The 26,200-nt window shown below is 45.1% G+C and overlaps 1 protein-coding gene across 3 annotated transcripts in view; it reads right to left on the bottom strand.

Annotated features, from left to right (window-relative positions):
* Positions 1 to 26,200, bottom strand: part of SLIT3 (slit guidance ligand 3) — a 639,482-nt gene that overhangs the window by 213,017 nt on the left and 400,265 nt on the right. For all 3 annotated transcript variants that reach the window (XM_030825194.1, XM_030825195.1, XM_030825202.1), the window contains one exon: positions 6,450 to 6,521. In XM_030825194.1, coding sequence (XP_030681054.1) covers positions 6,450 to 6,521 — 72 coding nt within the window. The remainder of the gene's footprint in view (positions 1 to 6,449; positions 6,522 to 26,200) is intronic.

The raw sequence follows: 26,200 nt of genomic DNA, 5'->3' as shown, positions 1-26,200 counted from the left end.
CACCTTATTGTTTCCTATAGTATATTATTCTTAATAATAATACTACTATGGCATATTATTATTTCTATAGTATGGTATATATAATTTTCATATAAAACATTTTAACCATGTGTATGATTTCTGGTATGTAACAGGCCATTGGCAAACACCTGTGAAATGAATGAACACAGTCATTCGTTCAATACATTTCTAGTCCACTTTACTCTCTGCCATGAACCATTTGGGTACTGGGGATGCCACAGTGATTGAAACAGGCAGGATATCTGTGTACACAGGTTTGCTATGTGCATCCAGAGACAAGTAATAACAGGATAACATCCAGTAACAAGAAATAAATGAGATAATTTCAGAGGGTAATAAGTGCTCTGAAGAAATATGACTGGGTGATGGGATAGAGAGAGAAGGCAGTGGGGGACAGTAGGCAACATTTGAGCCGGGATATGAAGGATCAGAAGGAGATGGCTGTGTGGAGGTCTGAGGGTGTAGCATCTTATGTTAAGGGAGCAGCAAGTGCAAAGGTCCTGGGGCAGGAAGGAGCTTGGGGTGTTCAGGGAATGTAAAGGAGCATGGGAAGCATGAGATAAGTGAGAGCACCTGGTTCATGTACAGCCTTGCAGGGCAAGACCAGGAGTGTGGACACTGCTCCAGGTGCAGTGACAAAACAAATGGCTGCCGAGATGAGCAGACAGAGATGCTACCGTTGAACGGGTGCTGGTGTCCCTCCCCACACCTCCCTCACCCTCGCATGAGATTACCGCCTGCTCACCGGGGCGGAGACAGCCCTCATTAATCTCAGGGAGCAGGAGGGCAGACGCGGGCGGTGCGGCAACACAGACTCACTAGAGAACACAAAGGCTGCCTGCCCAGCTTTGTTTTCAAAGCGTCAATTCCAAATTCTGCTAGCTGGCAGAGACAGGGGTTATTGATTTTCCCTTCTGGAATGCGTGTCCTACACAGTCCTCGCAAATAGAAACTGAAAAACAGAGGAAAACATAACTGCTGAGAAAGACAGGGCAAGGGGACATTTAAAAAAAACAATCTATATTGGTTTTTGTCTTTTTCTTATTAGGCTCGGCTAGATTGTGGCCTGTCATCTCTCTTGTCTTCCCAATTCATTTCCTTTGGTTCTATCTCTGTGTCTTTCATGATTTCTTTTCCTTTCTCTCCTTCTCTCTCTTTTTCGCGGTGCCTTTGTCCAGTACCTAGCAGTTTCTGCATACAGTAGGCATTTCATACCGGTGCGGTGAGTGTTGGTCTCTCTGCAGGACAGTCTCTCTAAGGGTCTCTTTCTTCATCCAGATCACTTTGTCCATCGAACTGCCTGTCTCTCTTTAAATACAGCACCTCTTGCCCTTCTAAGCAGGTAGTGGAGAATGAGACCAGCCCATTAAACCAGCTTTCAGTAATTGTGTAGAGTGGCATCCCCAGATAATTACTTTCTCTCTCTTCTCTGGAGAAGCAGGAAGCAATTAGGGGCTTCCTTCTGCTGTCTGGAGGGGCAGGCATCCAGTCCCTTCATTGAGAGCATCATGCTAGTGGCTCCTCAGGTCCACAGGGCTCAGAGGCCACCTGTGTCCTTTCTCTTGGCTCTGATAAAAGTTGCATGCTTGCCTACTTGCTTAGGTGAATAGGGACTCTGCTCTGCAAGCAGTTTCTGTGGTCACTTTATTGTTCCTGTTTGCCGGCATGGCTGTGAGGAAAGGAACCCGGGTAGACAGAAGTGTCCATGGCGAAAGTCCAAAAGATGGTTGGGTGTGTTACTGATGGTAGCTTAGTTGCAGAAGCCTAGGCCTAATTTTATCTGCTGACTTTTACCAAATTATACACATTGATGAAAACTTAATTTTATGTGGAAAATGTGGGTATCACAGCTTCTTCCTTTTTTTTTTTTTTTTTTTTTTTTTTTAAGACTGAGTTTCATTCGTCTCCCAGGCTGGAGTGCAATGGTGCGATCTTGGCTCACTGCAAACTCTGCCTACTGGGTTCAAGCAGTTCTCTTGCCTCAGCCTCCCGAGTAGCTGGGATTATAAGTGCCTGCCACCACACCCAGCTAATTTTTGTATTTTTTGTAGAGATGGGGTTTCACCATGTTGGCCAGGCTGGTCTCGAATTGCTGACCTCAGGTGATCCACCCGCCTCGGCCTCCCAAAGTGCTGGGATTACAGGCATGAGCCACCACGCCTGGCCACAGCCTCTTCCTTCTTGAAGGGAAATGTCAGTGCAAGCAAAGAGAATATATGTCAAAACTACAAAATTATTATTTTTTAAACGAGATAGTTTTGGATTTTCTCCTTTTAATAAAGCATATGGTGTTACACATAGGCCCAAATGGTTGTCATTTTACATAGCATGCAGTTTGAAGCTGGATATGCCAGCAGTTTATCTTCTACTCTTTAAGGTAATAGTGGAACGGTGTGAATTCCCTGAGCTCACACACAGCGGTGGAGCAGGCTCGGGGGCTGGATAGTGGTTCTCAAACAGGCTGATGACAAGGATATGCATCTCTGAGATTTAAAATTTGCTATTTATCATTCACAAGGTAGACAATCTCCATAATTGAGGACTGGTAGGAGGAGGAGTGTTTCCTTAGCAGGTTTTATAGAAATTTAATTTGTGCTAAGTGTCTCATTTTCCATGTGCCGATGCATATTTAACCACACAGCTTCATTATCACCTCTGTCCAGACGCTTCCCCTCCATGAAGCATCAGATCCTCAGCTCAGGTCCTGTAGTTCTAATTACTCACATGAGTTTTTCTCTTGGGCTATAAGATTATTTAGTCTGACTCCCTCTTATTAAGACCAAGGAAGCTGAGGACCAGAGACCTAGCGTGGCTTTAGCAAAGTCCTTCAACCAGCAGGAACTGGACAGGATGTCAGATCACAAACTTCCTCACACAGAGAAGATGCTCTGTCCACAATGCTGACGGAAGACTTGACATCACTTCACACCCAATGTGATTACAACCCAATTCAGGATCTTCCAAGCCCGGGTCCTCCTCCTGAACTTTCCATTTCTGTGAAGTGGAAGCTCCAAGAAGACAGGGCTCACAGATTTATATTGATATATCTTACTCCCTGCTGTTTTCCCCAGAACTAGCACTTAGAAGGCACTCAAAAAATAGTTTGATGGATGTGTGAATGAATGATTATGAGAATTTGCCATCATTCTCTGTATTGTCTGAACTTGGAACTAATTGTTTTTCACTTCTTTTTCCATGGCCTCTAATAACTCACTGACCGCCAAGCTCTGTTGATTTTGTCCCCAGGGACTGCTTACTTTGGCCTCTTTCTCCACTTCCTGCTGCTCTCTCCCAAGAGAGAGTGTGAGAGAGAGATACGAGCCTGAACCCTCACATTGGACTACAGACTCATCTCCTGCCCCGACCTTTCCTTCTGCTACCTCCTCCTGTCCTCGGTTCCTCTTCCAGAATAAATGTCTTCACCATGATCTGTCCCAGGGCAAAAGCCATCCACATTCTCAGTGCCTACATCTAAAGCCCATGCTCCTCGCAGTCAAGGCTCTCCAGCAACCGGCTTCCACCTCTCTTTCTAACCCAATCACACACTCTTCTGCCCCAGATCCCTCCACTCCCATGAGATGCCTCTGCTGGAAACACATCTTATACAGTTTCGCCTTCACACTTTGCACGTATTATCTTTATTAGTTTGTGAATTCTAACCACCATTCAGGCCCAGCTACAGTCTTTACTATTGTAACAAAGGAATACAGCAGCAACAGTAGTTAGAACTTTCTAAATGCCTTCCATGCACCAAGGGTAGGACTAAGTTATTCATATGCATTATTTTATTAACCTCTGCAAAAAACCCTAGAGGTAAGTCCAACTATTATCCTCATTTTATATAGCAGAAACCTAGGCTTAGAAGTGTCAAGTAATGTACTTAACATCACAAACTTAGAACCTAGAACACATGGAATTCATACATACTTCTATCAGACTGCCAAAACTATGCTTCTAACCACTAGGCTACATTGCCTAAAGCTGTCTGTTCCTTCTGAGCTCTGACAGCCCCTCATTATGTATAGCTACCCATTAGCCAACTTTCATGTTGATTGGTACTTTACTAAACATTTTCTTGTATGTACATGATTCTTGTCCCCAGTTACACTATAAGCTACTGGAGAACATGAATTGTACCTCTGGGGCCTTTTGGGTCCTGCATGACAAGTGCCTGCTGACTGAACTGATTAGAGGTACACAGTACTCAATTCCCCTTAGGTGTTTTTGGTTAATTCATCCCTTAGGCAGTGAGTTCACTCCCCTTTCCTTCTTCTCCCAAGCCCAGCTGCTAGTAGTGAGTATAAACAAAGAGAAGACCCTCACTGAGTTCAGGATCCTGAGTAATACACATTTGCATGGCTTAGAGGGTGGGCTGATGGTGGGTGCTGGAGTGACTTAGGAGTCTGGGTTTGTAGATTCTTGAACCTTTTAAGTCCTGAGGGCTTTGCGTAGTTAGAGATATTATAAGGGGGGAGAAGAGACCCTGTAAAACAAAATCTGAGAAACCCTAGCAACTATTAAGAACAATTGTGGGATTTATTCACTTTCTTAACCAAAAACATAGTTGGTAATTAACTGTGCAGCCCTGGTTATACATCACTACAATATGTTCTTTTTGGTTAATGGATCCATTTAAAATTAGTGTCATGAGATCTGACCGATATATCACTTTATATACACAAAATGTTCTTTTGGGGTTCAACCATCAGAAAGCTGGTTGACCTTGAGTTAGTCACTGCCCCTCTCTGGGCCTCCATTTTCTCGCATCCTGACATTCTGGCAGGCTAATTAACATAGCTGTTTTTGGTTCATGTGAACAGTCTTGAGTTCTTGGAATGCATGGAACGAAATGCTAGAAAAGCACTCTGAAATGTTAAAAGTGCCAGTTCAGGATGAGAGAAGATCTCTCATTATTTATTTAGTGGTTTTGAAGGTTTGGCTTTTCTGTATCTTGTTTTCTCAGGAAGATATAAACTCAGGAGACTATTTCTTGCGAGAAGCCTACACCTGTCCTGCAAAGGAACTCCCATTCTTTGTGGGTGTGGCTGCTCCACCCCACCCTCTCCTGCTCTTGGGAAAACACCCTCAGAAGCAGCAGTGGGCGGCCTCCTTGTCCTCAAGCCCCTTGTGAAGTCCTCTCTGCTTCTCTGTTCCCTCCACCCACCCCCAGAGACGCCTCTGCCCTCTTGCGTGCTTTGCATGTTAAACACCAAAAGCTTTCCGCTAAGTCCACGGGGGAGGCAGATAACCTGCATCTGGAAGCCATCACCAGCTGCCTTCAGTGTGCCAGTAAACTAAAACCCCTGCATTCATTATAGGGAAAAGTGACAATGTCTTTTTTTTAAGCCTCCCTTAAGATGGCTCAAATTGAATCTGGGGCTGCAGAGAAGGCTGCTGGGCAGAAGTGCTTGCTCAGCCAAACCAGACCTTCTTCCCTACCCCCTCTCCAAAAGCATGTTCTGACCCCATGGGCACAATGATTTAGGCAGAAAATTCAAGGCATAGTCCTTGTAGGGGCCCAGGAGTCACGAATAAGGGGTCAGTAGGAGAAGCCAGGTAGGAAATTGTCAAAGTTCAAAAATGTCATGCTGGAACAGTCCTGCGCTTGACTATAGTGACAGCTGCAAGAATCTGCACGTGATGAAATGACACAGAACTACCCATGCCTGCGCTCACACAGGCGTATACAAGTGAGCACACGTGGAGCTGTGAAATCTGAAGTCTAAGGTCTGTGGATTGTACCAATGCCAGTTTCCTAGTGTTGATACTGTACTGTGGTTATGTCAGATGCTACCATTGGAGGAAACTAGTACCCGGACTTGTCTACTATTTTTTGAAACTTCCTGCGAATCAAAAATCATTTCAAAATAAAAAGTATTAAAAAAAAATCCTAGGGCAGTGGAAGTGGATCTGGCTATGTCTCCCCAACTTCCTGGGATGTAAGTCCCCACGCTCTCTCTCAGGAGCCGATGATGAGCCTATTAATAAGAGAGCTTCAGCACCCTCATCGTCAAGGTTCCAATTGATTGACCACATACTATGTATGACGCACTAAGATATTTCTTCCTTTTGAACACTTTCTCATTTGCACAAAACATGCCCACAAGGTTAACATCCCCATTTTACGGTAGATGATAATGATGCTGGGCAAAGCTGGCTTGCACCAAGGCTCTGTAGGGCCAGGCTCTAACTCAGCAGGCACTGAGGCGCCAATGCTCATATCTGGGGATGACTAACCGGCAAAGCACAGGTTTCTGTGACACTATTGTGGCATCCAACGTGTGTTCCCTAGAAATCACTCGAGCACAGCCCTCAATCTCATCTCTGAAGCCACCTGGACCACCCTCCTGTCCCATCCCTCACCCTCACTCTGGTCAGAGAGCCCAAGTTAGCCACAGCTGTAGTGAAGCAAGGAAAACATCACTTACAGGTTCTTCACATCGGTGATGCCGCGGAACGCCTTCCTCGGGATCCCCTGGATCTGGTTTTCACTCAAATCTCTAAACAAGAAGAGAAGAGGCACACTGCGTTAAAGACCCAGGCTGTCTTGATCTGCATCTCATTAAATGATAACAATCCCCCCCCACCCAGGCTGCTGCCTCTGCGGTCAGAGTGTATGGGGGCTGTTTGGTCTCAGGCCCCAGGCTGCTACAAGCATTCACATTGTTCTTCAAGTGATGGCCTTTGCTGAAATGGTTACCAGGCGGAGCGGCTCGCCTCCAGGGCGGGCTCTGTGGGTGGTCTCGCACCTCCAGGCCACGAGCCAAGATGCTGGGTTATTTGTTGCACATACTGAACCCAATTCTCTGTTTTCCCACCTCCCGGAGACAACCCCTGCCCCCATCCCCCAACCCCCACACGGCGTTCCTCCCCCACAGTGGGGTCAACGCCGCTCAATCTCCCATCTCTCAGGGCTGTCCTCTGCTGCTCAGGACAATCTGCCTTTGTCACAGGGGATTGGAACAGAGCCTGCCCATTCTGATTTTCTGATGGGGGATGACCACTTCAGCTTACTCTAGAGTCCCAGAGATTCCTGGGGGCCCCTGAGATCTTCTTAGTGACAGGCACGATAATTTCGAATTGCACTTCCACAGATCCATGCAAAGTAGGGGTGCCACATGCACCTCATCTAGCATTAAGCAGTGCCAGTAAGTTGCTTTGAGGAGGGTAAGGGATAGTGTCAGGTCCCACAGCTGCCTAAACCTAAGTCCCCAGGCTGTAAGCATTCCCAAAGCCTTATTTCCTTTCTAAGAAAGATACGGGCTTTGTTTATTTTGTTTCCCACTTTTAGTTTTTGCTAGACCAAACATGTGCACTTGTTTTCACTCAGAACTCAGGCCTGCTTGGATCTCAACGAGTAATCAATCTGTAAAGACCGACCCATCAGGCCTCCAGAGCGTGCAAACTGGCCCTGCAAAACACTCATGCCAGGCTTCCTTCCTGGCTGGTCCCGCACAGCCACGGGCTGCAGAAGCCTCTCTGAGGACTATGGCAGGGTTCGGGGGCACAGAGCCAGGGTCTAGGGACACAATGAGCTCTTTACACTTTCTCCAGATATAAAAGGTCTCTCTCTCTCTCTGACACACACACACACACACTGCTATACATACACATTATTTTTTAAAAGAACACCCGAAAAACCCTCAAATATTAAGGTAAAAAAAATTAACGTCGCAGATCTAACTACTGTTACCAATTACGAGTTATATATATATAAAATTCCACTGATATGACCTCATAATATACAGTCTATTATAACCTATTATTTTTGCTTGCTATATTGAGAACATCTGTCCCTGTCATTAATAGCTCATTGATATCAACATTTTTAATGGCTGTATATCGTCCAATTGTATGAGTGGCTATATGGGTCCCAAACTGTTGGGTAGGCGTTTATTTATTTGCTATTTAAAGAAAACACTAGGGTGAATTTCTCTGCATGCACATTTTGGGGACACTTGTCTAACTATCTCCTTGGTACAGGGTCCTAGAAGGAGAACCTGCTGGTCACAGGTTAAATGGGTCCTGAGTTGACCTATGGACAGATTGTACCTGTGGACACTCCATGCTGATTTTCCAAGGGCACCTAATCAAAAGCTTTAGATGACTCCAGTTATGTTTGGCAGGAGAGATCAGACGACTGCCCTCCATTAAAATCTGCGCAGTCTAAATGAACATTTTGCAAAGGGGCAGGAGGGAAAAGAGGAAGCAGATAAGAGGTGTCCGCTTTTATCTGATCTCCCATCCCCTGCTGAGACAAGCCATGTGCTCTGAGCAGCTAGCTAAAACGAAACTTGGCGATCATCTGGGGCCACTTTTAGGCCCACAAAACAAGGCTCAGACTTGGGGTACAGTGCAGGTGTGAGTACTAGTGGCTTCTGGGGCTGAATAACAGGGCGCTCCCCATCTCAAATCCAGTTTCCTCTGTCTGCAACCGATGTAAGTAAATTCAGACGCACAATGAGCCCTGTCTCAGGCTCCCCCAGCCAGGCCTGATTCAATGAGCAGGGCTCCAGCCTGGAGTCGGGGCGCTGAACAAAGCCCACGATGACAGCAGAGGTCAGGCGGTGTCACCAAGGCCACTCAGCTGCTCTCCATCAGCCTCCGGAGCAGGGGCCCAGGTCCTGTCATCCCACTAATGCAATTTCCACCAGGCATCTGGGCAGCACCCGAGGCTCTGGCAGTCACAATGAGTCTGGTCTTTTCTGCCAAATAAAGCTGGTCTGTAGGCCACTGAGCCTTTGCCCACTACCCTCCCAGGCTTGGCTGCTCTCTCTGGTGGCTCTGGAAGATGAGCCCCAGTCACACTTTTGGAAAATGGTTGATGATCAAAATCAGAGGCAGGGGAAGCAAACAGGAGAGAGGTTTAGAGCTGTCGGCTTGAACCACAGCTGGAAGCTGGATGAGGGGGCATGTGTTCCAGTAATGCACTAACCTTGTTTGAGTAGACAACATCCCAAAATACACTGGGAGGAGTAGCAGTCGTATACAGGTTCTGGTTTGCGATATGGTGGGATAAGGAGAGGAGAGCGATATTTAAGTAGAAAAATCTGGCCGTGTTGCTGGGAGACCTCCCACACAGGCAAAATCCTGCACTTGGGTGGGGCAGCGCTTTGGTTTCTGTTCACTATTTTCTTGCTGTAAATATAACCAGCCTTGCTCCTACTTTACGGAGCCCAGTTAAAACACAGCTTTCTTCCCATCTCCCTGTCACTGCTTTCCTCCTCTACCAATTGAGCAAAACAGTAGATTGTAGGGAATTTATCTGTTCCCCATGACAATCTGCTTGTAGATTTTATTAATTTTATTATCCATTGAGCCTCTCTTCTCCGGCTAACAATACTGCTGCCATCCATCTGCAGGACTGTATATTGATTTCATAAATACCTCCAGTGGGCTGACAAACTGACAGCTTTAATGGTGTTACTGATGGGGCGTGGAGGAGGGTTCAGGGCTGGGCGCTTCATTTTCGGTAACGGTCCCTTCACAATTATCGCAGGGCCTTTGTGAGAATTCCTAATAGTGTGTTTATCTCAGCGTGGTGCCAGAGCATGGAGCTATTGTTAAGTACTATCCTTGAGAGAGACAAGAGCCACCATTTTCCACTGACACTTAAATAAAAATAACAAAATCTATCCACAATGCCCAAGAGCCTAGCGCTGGCCAATTGCCTGTTGGGGTTTTAGTGTCTCCCCTTTCACGAGGGAAGCAGCTCAGGGCTGAGGAGGGCAGAAATGCTCAGAAGTGACCTGAGAAGGGGATTTTTGTTTTTCTAAACACTAGAAGACAGGTATGAGACTGGAGTAGGGTGCAGGAGTGGGAGGTGTGCTGGATTTTTCTGGGTAAGTAAAGGAAGATGGCTGGTGGGAAAGGCTTTCTTGGTTGGGGAGTAGGGCTAGGAATTGGGATGCCTTTTTAAATAATTAGGGCTCTGAGAGAAAAGGAGAACTGCATTAGCTAAAGTGCATTTTCCAGCTTCCGGAAAATGATTAACCGACTGATTATTCCATCCAAAAACACAAGACCAAAGAGGACTTATTAAGGAGACAGTAAGTCAAATAGGAGTTGGCAAGAACCAATATATCCCCCTTCCAGCCACCCTCCCCCCTTTTTAATTTGCTAAAATGCTTTGGACACAGATTAACTTTCTTCGCAAATTTATTATTGCTTCATCTACCTTGAAATGGGAACTGCAGACACTTTGATAAATGGATTGAAAGGCTGTCTAGTTCCAGTGGAGCTTTTGAAATGCTTCCTGGGGCTCTCCCTGCAATGTCAGGCATGCTTTGTTCTCGGAGGAGCAGAGAATGACGGTTCCCACCTTCACCGCTACCCCTGCAAGACTAGGAGCAGGAACATGTTCTCCTCTTTGCCCTGCTGGGGACAATGCACTTGTCTTGGTCACATTCATGCTACCAGGAAATCCTGTCTGTGTTAAATGGCAGTTTCTGGAGGGAATCTGATCCTAGATGCCACTCCCAAATTAATTCCGAAGCTATGAAGTGGGGTTTGGAAGTTCCTCAAAACTTGGAGATTTCTTGTTTCCGAAGTGGGTGGGGCTACTTATGAGCTGTATGATCATTCAAGTTACTAAAATGCTCTTTGCCTCAGTTTCCCCATCTTTACAGTAGGGTTGTTAGTTTTACCAACCTCATCAGTTAGTTGTGAGAGCGAAATGATTACATGTAGAGCACCGTGTGGAATCATTTGCACGTTAGTTGTGTGAATCTGGTCAGCTGCATGACTCTGTCTCACATCTCCAACTGTCAAACGGGACTGCTTTCCTAAGTCATATGGATACTGTGCCCAGAAATATCACAGTCCCACCTGGAAGTTTATACAGGTGCCATTATGACTTATTAGACTACAGCTTGTAGTGCTCTGCAGAGCACTCTGCACAGCACCTAGAACACTGTAGGCACTCAATGAATAGCTGCATTTCCTTTTTGTAATTTCCTCCCATTTAGCACTGGATTGACATTGCTGAAAACGTCCTTTTTCAGCACCCCCAGGACATATGCCTTCAACTCTACAAAGAATAAAATACATAAATGTTGCTGTACTCTTTCCATAGAATCTGAGGGAGGGGTTAAAGTTTCTCTCCTCTATCATCTAGACAGGGGTAGCCATGTTTGATTCTACATTCTTTTGGATAAAACGAGAGCTGGATTCAGAAATAAAAGGTCTGTCTTATGTTGGGTTCTCTCAGAAACAGACACCGAGCCAAGGACATGGGGGTTAAGTGATTGATTAATGAAGTGCTCCCAGGAGAGACCAGCGAGGATGGAAACCAAACGGAAAAGGCAAATAAAAGTACAATCAGGTGAAGTCTTGGCCTTAGCCCAATACGATGGGGAACTCCTGTCTCTGAGCAAGGAAGCTGGGCTTTTGCAGCCCTGCATCAGACAGTCCTTGGTTAGGGACCACTCAAGAGAAATGTAAACTCCCAGGCTCTGCCTGCCCTCCATGAATGCTGGGCATGGTGACTCCAGCAACCCGAGGACAGATTGCTGAAGATGTTCCCAGCTAGAAGACTTTAGCAGTGAAGTTCAAAGAAGCAGGTGATAGGACCCAGTAGCAATAGAAGGAACCCAAGGGGATCCACCCCAAAGTATTCCTAAGAAGTCTTTGGGGATAGTTCTGAATCTACAAGTCCTCAGCAGATTAAAATATCACTCTCAAAAGACGGCATATCTAGGACCACAGATCAAGAGGCTACATGGGAAACGAACCGACCAAAGAATGTGGGAACAACCCCACCCGGCATCTGATGAGGTTTATACTTCTTTGTCTCCCTCTTCAGTCCCTCTGCACTGAGACCAAGGTGGTGCCTTTTCAGTAACATTAAAAAAAATTCCATCAACTCTTGCTTAGTTAGGCTAAAATAGGGGATGATCTTAAAAGCATTTATGTTGGGAACCATTATTGGATTTGGGATCAGGGCAGTGGATTACCATTCTGATTCTCTTTGGCCTGAATATGTATTAAAATTACTTTCACATTCTCTGCCTAGTAGGAGGAAACCTGCCCATTGGTGCATTCAGTATCAATCAAAGCTCATTTAGGGATTTAAAAAATTTTGACGGATAATCTACGAATCTAAAATTTCCTGTACTCTCAATACTACCATCTTACATAAAGCTGCACTCTTTGCTCCTGCCCCCTGAACCCCAACTTTCTAATGTATAGTAACCCGGTGACACATCGCTCTGTGCTAGGAACTAAAGGGAAAGACACTGTTTTGCTTACTTTATTTTATACAGCAGGAGGGACAAACATGCCGGAAAAATTATCCCCTGGGGATTCTACAATGTGGACTTCAGGGAGGATTTATCTTAATAGGTACATCTCTTCTGCAGGCAATTTATCTTAATAAGAAAGATTATATGTTTGCAGTTGGGTCACTGTCAAAATCAAATGAGCACCAAGCATATGTCCCAGCTAAGCCCTGGTACCTCCAGCTGGGTGTCTAGTCAATGGCAGCCTTTGTCTGGGGAAGATTACAATGGAGTAACTGACTCATTTCCTGTAAGAACTGCCACCTATCTCAGGGATCCAGGGAATCAAAGTATCAATGGGGGACAAAAAAACGCCAATTATTTCCCACTGCTCCAGTTGTGTTTCTGAATATTTCATTGCAGTCAGAGTTTACTTTCCGTGTTCCCTTGATGTTAAAAAGTTACTGGATGAAGGATATCAATAAAAGCTCCTTCTGCAATCCTTTCCCTCACAGATTCATCAGAAAAGTCCTGGCCATGGCATTCCGATGTTTAATACTGATGGATTAAGTGTCAGCTCAGACGCTCATTTCCCTCAAAAATGAATTGAATACCTACTATGTGTTCCACTATGGTTGAAGTTGAGATAGAAAAGTGGATAGTCCTAAGTTTCTGTCCTCCTGCAGTTTACATCCTTATTTATCCCAGATACAAAGAAAGACCCCCTTATTTTTACAGATCTAAAATAAACATCTAGACACCTCAAAAAGTAAGAGCAAGGATGGGTGGCAGCTCATGCCTGTAATCCCAGCACTTTGGGAGGCTGAGGCGGGTGGATCACTAGCGTCAGGATTTCGAGACCAGCCTCGCCCACATGGTGAAACACCAACTCTACTAAAAATACAAAAATTAGCCAGGCGTGGTGGTGGGCACCTGTAATCCCAGCTACTTGGGAGGCTAAGGCAGGAGAATGACTTGAACCCGGGAGAGGGCGGTTGCAGTGAGCAGAGGTCGCGCCACTGCACCTCAGCCTGGGCGACAAGCAAGACTCCATCTAAAAAAAAAAAAAGAGAGAGCACCAGTTTCACTGTTTCTTCCTTTTTATCCAGAAGAAAGCCTGTCTCTAAACTCACACTACGGATTGCTCCCAACCAAGCAAAAGATTTTACAGTTTATTTTAGTCAGGGCCCAAAATCTTTTTAAATTTTTGGAAGGAAAAGAGAGAGAGATGCCAATCTGAATCACCAGGACTCACAGGCAATGCAGGCTTGTTTCATCAGGTACTTTGGTTTTACCTTTCAAGGTGGACAGTTTGAGAAAAATCAGAACAGCACAAAGATATTATCAAGAATTGGGATGGTACTGCGCTGTTGTTGTCATAGAATAATTTTCTGATCAGATAGACCATGAACCCTGCTATGAGAACAAAATACACATTCATTCCTGTTAATTTTTAAAAATTTAAAGTGAGAATAGGATGTTTTCTTTCATTTATGTCTTTAACTTTGAGATACATACTGAAATAAGAATAAAATGATCTCTAAGTTTTGCTTCAAAATAATATAGGAGAGAAAGAAGTGGTAGAAGAATAGATGAAGCAAGGTTGGCCATGGGTTGATTCTTATTGGAACTTGGCGATAAGTACAAGAGAGTTTCATTTATCATCTAAGCTTTGCTTTTATGTATGTGTGACATTTTCCATAATAAAAAAAGCATGCAGATTCCTGGGGTCCATCCCAGACCTACTGAATCAGAAACCCTAAGGATGGGCTTGAGTCTAATTTTAAACAAGTTTGAGAACCATGGGTGGAATGATGATTGCATCAGATTAGGTGCTGAGTTCACATCCCGGTTCTGCTGCTCAACATGCTGTGTGTCTTTAAGAGCACCAGTTCAATTCTCTGAACCTCAACTTGCACTTCTAAGAAACTGGGATAGGCATCAGAGATAATGGACAAGCGAGTGCTTTCTAAACTCTAATGCAGTATATAATGCAAATTCCTATCTTCATGTTCTAGCACGAAGTTCACAAATTTAGCATCCTACTACCTTAAATGTTAAAGTCTAATTTTAGGGAAAATTTTGGGAGCAGGATGCAAAGGTCTCCTGTGTCTCAGACATGAGACTGCTGATGTTGGGCAAAATGCCTGTGGGATAGGCAGAGGCACAGGAGAAGGCTGAAGTGGGGAGAATGATGACATTTAATCCATATTTCAGAAAGCCACTCAGGAGCCCGGGGAGGCTGACCTAGAAGGGTAAGAGTCCATGGATGGTTACACCCTCCCCTGGGAGCCAGAGACGTGGCAGAAGAAAACCAAGCACTTTGTCCTTGGACTCCTTCAAGCTTGGAGGGGAGACTGGTTGCTGGGATTAGGACATTCCTGGTACGGCCTCACAGACCAGGGATTCCCTACAGTTTTCTAGGAAGGCTGAAATCTGGGAGAAATCACTAGAGGGCGGGTGATGAGCAGGGCTGAGCAGCCAGGCTGAGAAACTGTCCTGGAGCTGTGACTGAGGATGAAGGCCTGAGGTCCAAGCACTGTGGAGATAAGATGCTTGGTCCCAGGGCAGCATTCTGACCAAAGGGAAAAAGGAAAAGAACCTGTTAGGCTGCAAGCTTCTACAAAATGCTACAGATCGAGTTGAGGTTACAGGTTTGCTCTGTGACTAGTTACCAATGGGAGTGCCTGTTTTGTCTCTTTCTGGGCAGGTGTTCCAAAGATTGCACACTCAAATGCTTCAGGGTGTGCAGATAAAGTAAATGAGGAAGAAGTCAGGCTGCATGTAGACAACAGGAATAGTCAGAAAGTGAGCTGGGGATGTTATTTCAACAAAATCAAAACCAAATAACTCTCTGTGCCGGCCAATTGGATGCTTCACCCTGGGAAGAACTTGACCTGCAGGCTCAGATTTGTGACCAGTGAGGATGCAGAGACTGTTACCTCCTCAGAGGCGATCTGCTAATTCTAGAATGGCACTGTCCCATGGAAATATATCATAAGCCAGGAATGCAATTTAAAATTTTCTATTAGCCACATTAAAAACAGTAAACAGTTGAAATTAATTTTAATATGATATTTAACTCAATATATCCAAAAGATTGCCATTTCAAGATGTAATCAATATAAATGTTTACTAATGAGATGCTTTGCATTCCTTTTTTCATTCCAAGTCTTTAAAGTCTGATGTGTATTTTACACACACCTCAGTCTGGACTGGCCACATTCTGAGTGCTCAGAGTGCTGGATCACACATGGCTAGTGCCTACTGTATTGGACAGTAAGTTGTTTTTTTTTTTTTTTTTTTTTTGAGACAGAGTCTCGCTCTGTCGCCCAGGCTGGAGTGCAGTGGCGCAATCTCAGCTCACTGCAAGCTCTGCCTCCCAGGTTCACACCATTCTCCTGCCTTAGCCTCCCAAGTAGCTGGGACTACAGGCGCCCGCCACCATGCCCGGCTAATTTTTTGTATTTTTAGTAGAGACGGGGTTTCACTGTGTTAGCCAGGATGGTCTCGATCTCCTGACCTCGTGATCTGCCCGCCTTGGCCTCCCAAAGTGCTGGGATTACAGGCGTGAGCCACCGCGCCCGGCCAACAGTAAGTTTTAGAATAAGGAACTTGATGCTGTAGCTACGTGGCATCTCATTGCCAAAGGAGGGAAAAAGTCTTCAGATGTTGGAACCAATCAAAGGAGCCCGATACAAGACTGCTTGGGGGGTCTGAGTATACAGATAGGAAATGTGGAGGAAAATCAGTTAAGGTTGAAAGCCCTGAATCCAGGGCAGCGAGCCATGGTTTAGAATATTCCATTCATTCAGCCATTCCTCCTGTGAACAGATACCACTTTGCAGGCATAGGATTTAATCTGAGTTTTTCCAAACCACCACTCTTCCAGGGCTATCAGGGTTAACCGATGCTTCCAGTCCAAACAGAACCTTTCTTCACTTAATTATCATATGCAACTCCAACTAAGTCTCTTTGTGTTCATGAAACAGCATTATAATTGACTGATCATCTCCAGCAAATGGGACAGAGGCTGAGCTTCTCAACAGCTCACTAATCCCTGGGATTATCTCAATTTAGCGACAAGGCAGTTAGTTACATTAGGTGGGATTGGGGAGCTCTCATTATCAGCCCAATTATGCCCTCTGTTCTGGTCCAGGCTTCCCTGTGTCACTAAGTGGTCTAGGAAATATCAGTGGGATTCCAACCACAGGCGTCTGATTCCACAGTCCGCACACACCTCATTATATACGCTTCAAGGGGTACAACTGCGATTTTGGTGTCTTCGCATTGTATGCAGATATCTGGTTCTGAAAATCATCTGATTGTAAAGATCTAATTAAGTACCTGAGATAGTCTCCTGCCAATTTTGGACCCAACGAGAAGTTCTGGTTTAATTTATCAACCTTGGTTGGGTGTGGACAGGGAGCTTGTTCACCTGATTCAAAAGGATGGAGACTGGCATTTTGTTTGTTTCTTATTGTTTGAAGCTATGTGTCTGCCCAGTGGGGTTTGGGAAAGGGAACCCATTTCTATACAATCTATCCTCCTCTGAGGCTGACATACTGGTCCCCACCCCCTCTGTCCCTCTTCCTTGGCAGCCATCAGAGGCTTTCATCCCTAATTTGATTGTCGTAGCTAACACTGTCAATCTGAAATCCAGTAGCATGTCTAATGCTGGCTGGACAAGGGGAAGGCAGGGGGAGGAGAGGGGGAGGCAAATTCATCTCGAGAAGTAGCTTTATGTAAATCGATCCTTTGGCCCGAAAGCTGGAGCCAAGCATTTGCTGATTAATTGGAGAGGCGTCCTTGTTCCCGTGTCTTCTTTGGAGAGATGGCCCAAATTGAGTCCTCTCTTCTTCACAAAGACATTCCCATGCCAAAAAGCTTTTGCAATTAGGAGATGAAATCTTGTGAGTGAGGGGGAGGTGGCAGGGGCGGGGGAGCGTTTATGAAATTGTTCTGAAATGAAGTGTGTGCATTTGGCCTGCTCTGTGATTAATTGCTGACCTGGGCACCCTCATTTGCCTCCTAGTCTGTGGCCTGATAGCCTAGGTTCAGAGGCATAGTACCCCGTAGGTGAAGATCTACTTATGTGATAATTAGCAAAAATTGAGGGGATGGGGGGTGTGCTTCTAACATGTTTTTCTTAAATTTATATTCTCAGTTACCACTTGGGCCCATTTCTGTTGGTGTCAGGAAGGAGGAGAGTGAGGTGAGGCTGATTGATTCAACCTCTTTTCTACATCCTCTTATCTTTTCCTGAAAAAGAAAGCTCAAATAAAATGGTAGGTCATCCACCAAGGTGGTCCTTTTTAACTCAGTAACTTGTCCCAGGGCCCTGTCAAATTTGACTTTATCAAAAAACCTAAAGGCGGAGTAGCTACCTGGGCACAGGAAAGAGTGAGTTTGGTTCTGGAAAGGTTGCTGGTTGCTTCACCATGCCGACTATGGGGAGGTTGGCAATGTGGTGTTTTATCATGGCTCTCTGACTAAATTATTAGCTTCGTGTAGGCAGGAGTGTTTGCTCAGCATGAGGCCTGATGCACACAGCTTTAAAAAATTTAAGTGGACAAAAAAAATAAGTGAACATGATTTTATGCCATTGCTTGGTCCATGGATGACTGAGAATACATCTCAAGCTATGGGAATCTTTTTTTTCCCCCAAGTCCAGTTTGTCCCTTTGGATTACAAAGAGGTCTGGCTGTCCTCCTCCATCCTTCTACCTCTACAACCCTGGTGGCATATCATGCTTGAGAACTAATGCTCCTAGAACAGGCTTGTGAACTAAGGAGCCACAGATAAAGCCTTTGACGGGGAAAGGTTTGGTGAGCTAACCTGAGGCGTGGGAATGAGCAGTTACAGTGGGAAGGTAGGCAAAGTGGACAGATAACTTGATTTTTCGGAATACAGATTAAACCTGGCCTGAGAGGGTACAATAGATCTGGAAAATGCATTCAGTCCAGAAAAGGGCTGTGTGCCTGACAGTGTTTCATCTCCAAGAACAACTTCTCCCCTCCTCCTTTCTGAATTCTGGCACTCATAGAGATTAGGATAATATAGATAATGAAACTCAGATACAGAAGGAGATACTTTAAGGAACAGCCTCCAGGAGATGTTAGAAGAGGGTCATTGGCAGTGAGGAAGTTCTGATGATCTTTGGGATAATCTACACTGTGATCTGACTCCTTCCAGGCAAATTGTCTAAAAGCTCTGGAAACCCTCCCAGAGGCTGAAGATGTACAGAAATAAAGTTGGGGGTGATAGTGAGGTGAGGAGGTGAGAAAAAGAGAAGTCAGCAGGCTAAGGCACTGTAGTTTGGGAGAAGTTGAAGCCACTTCCTAGTGTCTACCCCACTGTAACCTTAAATGTTCAGCTTGATCATGAGGAAAGGATTCTTTGAACATTGCTCTGGATCTGACTAACCCTAACACTCTTTGTGATATGGCACTAGAGTTCCTCTTATGTGGCTCACTCTGTTCCACTGAGGAAACATGAACATGCCAGGGCAGGGTGGGGAGGGGCTGTGCCTGGGCTGTGGCTGCCCAGAGGTTGGAGTTTGGCAGGCAGCACTGCAGCTCAAGGACACGGGGCTTGTATATGCCTGTGCTTTCTTGTAACTTTTCAGAAGACCATTAAACAAGTGAAACCTCAATGGTAGAGGTGAGATGCTATCCTGGGGCCATTTGCTGATAAAATCAATATGCTTCAGAAAGGCTCAAAATTATCTTCCACCAAAGCAGGAAAGCAATGCGGCAAGAGCTCGGCACCCTGAGTTGCAAAGCTGGCCTCCGGAAGTCCAGTAACGGATGAAGTATATAGGAGCTTAAGCCATTAAGCTACGTTAATACTATAGAATGACGTTTCTCATCATGACCCCCTGCACTATTTATTATTCCATTCAAAGCAATTACAGTTATTGCTAATAACTCACACCTGAGGATGTGCTGATATTGACTACAGGAGAATAGATGCTGTTCTCCTGCTTATTTATGTAAAAATGGATGCAGTTCAATAGATTTACACCAAGTTGGAAGTTAACACTAATAATTAATCCCAGACCTGCTTCTGGCCATTAGCCTGAAAGGCTCTAGACAAGGGACATGAGCGCTGGGAGGACCCAATGAACTGCAGAGATGAAATTCATTAGTGACAAATGTAAGACTGCTGCCACTAGTCTCGTGCCAAATACAATCAACTCCCCTGTCCCCAGCAAAGAGAAAAGGACCTCTAAGGTAGGAGGCAGGGGGGCAACTTCTAAAATGCTTCCCTTGTGTTTCTGAGACTGTTCATCCCCTACAGCCCAGGCCATACTTTTCTTGGTAACTCAACTCCTTGCCTTACATGCCTGCTAGAAGTCGTGCCTATGGCCAAGACCCCAGGAGGCAGTGAGGTACCGTAGTGAAGGCACGACTCAGGAGCCTGAAAGACCTTGGTGTGAACTCCAGCTTTGTCACTTGCTTGACTGGGCCTCAGTTTTTGCATCTGTATAATGCGGACCATGAAAATACCTACGTGGGGGAATTATTATAAAATAGTTAATGAATTTCGAGTTCATCGCATGCTGTGTCGCTCATAAAAAGCACTGGATAAGTACCGGTTGTTATCAGTACTTGCATCTGTTCAAGTCAGCATTCAACACTATGAGTAAAAGAAAAACCCTGCCTTCTTGCCCCACAGAATATTACAGAGGAACACTAAAACTGTAAAGCAGCAACTCCAGGTCAAGTTCAATATGAAAGTAGTAATTGGTTTCCACTTGGCCCGTCATGCCTCAAAGCTTTCCTGGGGCCTGCAGGGAGACTCTCTCGTGGAATCTACCACAATCTCCCGAAGATGGCAAAGATGGGAACATAGGTTAAAGCCTCCCAGCCCCTATGAGGCTGGTTGGAAAATGGTCAACTGTGCAGTAATTGCTGTGCAGAGGAGAAGTTGGCAGGAGACTCCCACAAAGAGGAGGGAAAAGAAGCGGGGCCTGAAGGGCGTCGGTGGGACAGTGGGAAGACACTGGGAAGTGGCCCCTGCCCAAGCACAGGATCTGGGCCGAGAGCAGAATGTTGGTCCAGCCACTTCTGTGCAGGCTCAGGGCAAGTCAAAGCACCCTTCTGCCTTCCAAAGGAGGCTGGGGCCTGGGTGAGCTTCAAAGGGGTCCAGAGCCGTGCAGGAAAAGCCATCATTATGCAAGGTGGGAATGGGAGGTTCATTTGTCACCACTAAAACAAATTCCTTAGTTGTGGCTACTCTCTTTGGAGAAGGAAGTCCTCCCAACCCTGTTAAACCTGTCTTGGGGCTTACATTTCAATGAAGCATCATCACCACTAGGGTGACTACAACGTCCCAGGGTGTTAGGCGTTGCAGGTCAACACTAAGAAAACCAGAGGTGGGAATTGAACAATGAGAACTCATGGACACAGGAAGGGGAACATCACACTCCGGGGACTGTTGTGGGGTGGGGGGAGGGGGGAGGGACAGCATTAGGAGATACACCTAATGCTAAATGACGAGTTAATGGGTGCAGGAAATCAACATGGCACATGGATACATATGTAACAAACCTGCACATTGTGCACATGTACCCTAAAACCCTAAAGTATAATAAAAAAAAAAAAAAAAAAAAAAGAAAACCAGAAGACAGTCCCTGGGAGCAGACAAGTGGGGCGACAAGTATGATGTCACCTCTGCAAAGGGACCCAGCTGCTTGAGGCAGGACTCAGTGGACGTCTTTCCTCTTTTCCATCTCCAAACCCCATGGAGGAGGCTGCTCCAGGGGCCAGGGACAGACCAGAAAGTCTGAGTGCTGAGTGGGCTGAGTCCTGAGTGCTGAGGGGCTCTCTGAGTGCTGAGAGGCTGAGTCCATGAATGTGTGATCCCTTTAAAGATAGACAGATATAAAGATGAGAGAGAGAGAGACAGAGAGAGGGAGAGAAAGACGGTTAAAGAGGGAGACTGACACAGTGAGACAGAGACAATAAAACCAGAGAAAGCAAAAGAGAAAAAAAAGTCAGAGACTGAAACACACATACACAGAGACAGTCATTTGACAGAAGAGACCGTGAAAGGAAGAGACACCCAGAGAAAGACACGGATGTGGGGCAAAGAGAAAGAGGATGGAGACAGGTGCATGCACACACACACACGTGCACACACACACACAAGAAGGGACATACAGAAAGAGACAGGCTGAGAGAACAAAAGGGAAAGGCCAAGCAAGGGTGGGGCTGGCAGACAGAGGTTCTTGCAAAAGATCTTAGCATTTGGGCTTCCCCAGGATCTCCTCCTGAGATTCCTCTGGGGATGAGGACGTGCCATCCTCCCTGGACCCTGCACTGAGCTCAGGTCTCTGTGCTTCAGCCCAGCCTTGTCCTCTGAGACACCCCCCACCTTTGCATCCAGCCAGAGGGGAGCTCCCCAGAACAGGGGGAGGTCAGCTGGGGCTTCCCCTAAGCTTCCATCTCTAGCAGCTCCAGTCCTTCCAGTCCTCCTCAGCTCGGAAGCCAGAGACAAGGTTTTGGCAGAGAAAACCTGTGGTTTCAAACTTTTTACATTACAAGGCGAGTTTTTAAAAGCCCCATAAAATTTCAAGGCACATACTTAATGTTCAAATTGCAGAATATATCGATTCCTGCCCATCCTCTAGTATCTTAAGTTTACCCAGAGGACCATTTTATTTAATTAACTTGGTGCTTTATTAATATAAATATTCTCCTATTGATCATAAGAGGGCCTGACAGGCACTCAAGCTGGGTATACATCACCTTCCCTCTGAGCAGCGCCACTTAGAGGAGTGGCTGGCTCGAAATCAAGGACAGTGGCAGGAAGTGGTCCCCTGGGATGTCAGGCACAGATGAATCTATAGCATTTTTATGGAGGGAGACTTTTTTTTTTTTTTTTAAAGATCCAGCTCCTCACTTCTCTTAAAGCAGAAAGCATATGGAAATGAGATATAAAAATGGTCTTGGCTTAGCATATCAATTAAGCATGTCAATACCTTAATTAAATCGTTCAACGAATGAGATTTATACCAATGAATATGTTTTATAGTTATAATAGCTTTTTTGGCCACTGTTCAAAATGTCAAATAAATCGTGAAAAGGGGATTAAAAGAGGACATAATTGACGTTCTGAAATTTAGCCAGTTTTTTCTTCCTTTCTTTTCCTTCATTCATGTGATTTTTGGAGAATGTATATAAAGTAATGGGGCCTATAATGGCTTGGCTTTGTAAGAGTCTTTTTATCCTTCAATTCTAATCCTTCTTATCAACTTTTCTAAGTCTCACACCATTGAACCTGCAAACGCCCTCCCTTTCTTCTGGTCCTTAGAGCTTGCTTTTTAATAACATGCCACCAGAGCTCCCTGGTACACCCACAGAAAGGAGAAACACAGTCTCCGCCCTGAAAAACCCCAAAGAAAACAGGGTATAAGGTTAAAAGACATTATGTGAGAAGGCTATTACCATAACATCCAAACATTTGGGTAAAAGCATTCTTAATCTCTTTTGTAAAAGTCAGGCTAAAAGCATATTTTCTCTAAATGAGTCAAGAAAGTAAATATTCTGGCTTCTCTTTTCTTCTCCTACCCTTTTGCTCTTTCAGCTTTTCTAAATCATTTATTCATCAGTTTATTTCTGTAGACAACCACAATTGTATTCCCTTAAGAACAGAAAACAAAGAGAAGAACTTCTAGACAGGTGCAAACCTAAAAACATAAAAAGTGGGCTGGATCTAGTGGCTTTTACCTGTAATCCCAGCACTGTGGGGGGCTAAGGCAGGAGGATTGCTTGAGGTCAGAAGTTCAAGACTAGCCTAGGTAACACAGGGAAATCCCATCACTACAAAAAATAAAAAAAGAGCCAGGCATGGTGGTGTATGCCTATAGTCCCAGCTACTTGGGAGGCTGAAGCAAGAGGATCACTCAGACCCAGGCGTTTGAGGTTACAATGAGCTATTATCATGCCACTGCACTCCAGCCAGGGTGACAGAGCAAGACCCTGCTTCTTAAAAAAAAAAAAAAAAAACCCACGAAAAGCAAAGATGACAAGTATGTGATGCTGGGCATTTGTACTACTGTTGTGGATCCCTTCCAATAAATCAGAGACAGAATGAATGAAGCTATAAGCATTGCCATGTAGTTTCAGAGTTATTATCTACAGTGATGATTGCAATAAAGAAAAAGAAAGAAAAGAGTACAAATTTCTTTGGGGCCTTCATGCAATATTTCACAAATATATTTAAAATCTTGATTAAACGCTTGAGTTCTAAAATCTTAGCCAGGCCATTGGATGGAACATTGCCCCTAAGTGACATGACAGGAAGCAGGAAGTGGGCACCCCTTGGACTTCTGTGCTCTATGACGTCCCTGAGGCTCTGGCCTATGAGGCTGTGTCTGTGATCTCTCACCCTTTCACCACTAACCCCCTCCCAGTTCCTGAGGAATGGTGGCTCCACACAGAGGCCCTGGGAAAAGAGAAGTGAGAATATTCATTGTCTGTGAATAGACATTTTGCAAAAGAAGGCATACAAATGGCCAGAATATATACCTAAAAACTGCTCAACACCACTAATGCAAATTAAAACCACAATGAGATATCCTACAGCAGTTAGAATGGCTATTACTGAAAAGTCAAAAAATAACAGATGCTGGCAAGGATGCGGAGATAAGGGAGCACTTATACATGGTGAGTAGGAATGTAAATTAGTACAACGTCTATGGAAAACAGTATGGCGATTTCTCAAAGAACTCAAAAACCCATTCAATGCAGCAACCTGTCTATTGGGTATCTACCCAAAAGAAAAGAAATTATTATATAAAAAGACACTTATGGCCAAGTACGGTGGCTTAAGCCTGTAATCCCAGCACTTTGGGAGGCTGAGGTAAGCAGATCACCTGAGCTCAGGAATTTGAGACCAGTCAGGGCAACGTGGTGAAAACTCATCTCTACAGAAAATGTAAAACTTAGCTGGGTGTAGTGGTATGTGCCTGTAGTCCCAGCTACACAAGAGGCGGAGGCAGGAGAATCGATTGAGCCTGGGAGGCAGAGGTTGCGGTGAGCCTAGATTGTGCCTAGATTGCACTCCAGCCTGGGAGACGGGAGTGAAACCCTGTCTCAAACAAAACAAAACAAAACAAAAACAATTGCACTTGTATGCTTATCTTAGCACTAGTCACAATAGCAAAGATATGGAATCAACCTAAGCGTCCATTAATGGATGATTGGATAAAGAAAATGTGGTATATATACACAATGGAATACCATTCAGCCATCAAAAAGAATGAAATCATGTCTTTTGCAGCAACATGGATGGAGCTGGAGGTCATTATTGTAAGTGAAACAAGTCAGACATGGACAAATTTCACAGGTTCTCACTTATAAGTGGAAGCTAAACAACGTGTACACATGGACATAGAGGAGAATGACAATGGAGCCTCAGAAGCGTGAGGGGGTGGAAGGTGGCTGGATGATGAGAAATTACTTAATGGGTACAATGTACGTTACCGGGGTGATGGATATCCTAAAAGCCCTGACTTCACCACCCTGTGATGTATGCATGTAACAAAATTGCAGGCCAGGCGCGGTGGCTCACGCCTGTAATCCTAGAACTTTGGGAGGCCAAGGCAGGAGATCACGAGGTCAGGAGATCCAGAGCATCCTGGCTAACACAGTGAAACCCCGTCTCTACTAAAAATACAAAAACAAAATTAGCTGGGCGTGGTGGCAGGCGCCTGTAGTCCCAGCCACTCAGGAGGCTGAGGCGGGAGAATGACGTGAACCTGGGAGGTGGAGCTTGCAGTGAGCCGAGATCGCACCACTGCACTCCAGCCTGGGTGACAAAGCAAGACTCCATCTCAAAACAAAACAAAATTGCACTTCTATCCCATAAGTTTATACAGATAATAATAATAAAAAGAATCTCCATTCTCAACCCAACAACCCAGTCAGTCCTCCCAGTTTGACTTCCTTTGCTGACACGATGATCTGGCCATGATTAGGGAAGAGGACCAACACCCCAACTATTACTGGAGCCTATTAAAAAGGAAGCATCTTTTTTTCAGAAGCCATAATTCTCAACACATTTTAGAGCTAAAAGATCCAACCATCTTGGTTTACAGATGAGAAAAATGAGGGTCCAAAAGAAAAAGGACTCACCCAAAGTCATATATCCTAGAGCAAGAACACAAGTCCTGACTGTGTGGAACACTCTGATCCTCCCTGTGTGTCTCTCTGCTGTATACAAAGAGGGCAGGGCGTGAGGGAGGTCTGGGTGGAGCAGCTGATCTGGCTAACTAGGCAGCTGCCCTCTCTCCTTGGCTACCTCTTTGCCACATGCCCTGTGACATTTGAATGGACAGTCCTCCTAGCGCTCTGCCCATAGTTTAAATGGATATTCTTTGAGATGGAGTCTCACTCTGTCACCCAGGCTGGAGTGCAGTGGCGCGATCTTGGCTCACTGCAACCTCTGCCTCCCGGGTTCAAGTGATTCTCCTGCCTCAGCCTCCTGAGTAGCTGGGACCATAGGCGTGCACCACCATGCCCAGCTAACTTTTCTATTTTTGGTAGAGACAGGGTTTCACCATTTTGGCCAGGATGGTCTTGATTTCTTGACCTTGTGATCTGCCTGCCTTGGCCTCCCAAAGTGCTAGGATTACAGGTGTGAGCCACCACGCCCGGCCTGAAATGGATAGTCTTTCTAGATCCATGTACCCGTCCATTCATCCAAATATCAGTGAACATTTATTGAACACTGTATGCCAGGCATGGTGTCAGGCAAAAGGGATAGGTGGGGAACATTATAGATCTTTGTTTATAATGCTTATAGAATTGTAGGGAAGATAGACATAAGAAAACAACTGTACAGATGAGCGTTTATACTTTTGTTACGTGCTGTAAAGAAGTACAAGATGTTTGTATGATGGGAATATGCATAATAGGGGAGCTCAATCCATGATAAGCAGTCAGAGGAAG

The sequence above is a fragment of the Nomascus leucogenys genome, chromosome 2, assembly GCF_006542625.1.
Source record: "Nomascus leucogenys isolate Asia chromosome 2, Asia_NLE_v1, whole genome shotgun sequence".
NCBI lineage: Eukaryota > Metazoa > Chordata > Mammalia > Primates > Hylobatidae > Nomascus > Nomascus leucogenys.
Note: the sequence above shows the minus strand (reverse complement) of the source record. Positions and strands in the feature narration are given on the sequence as shown.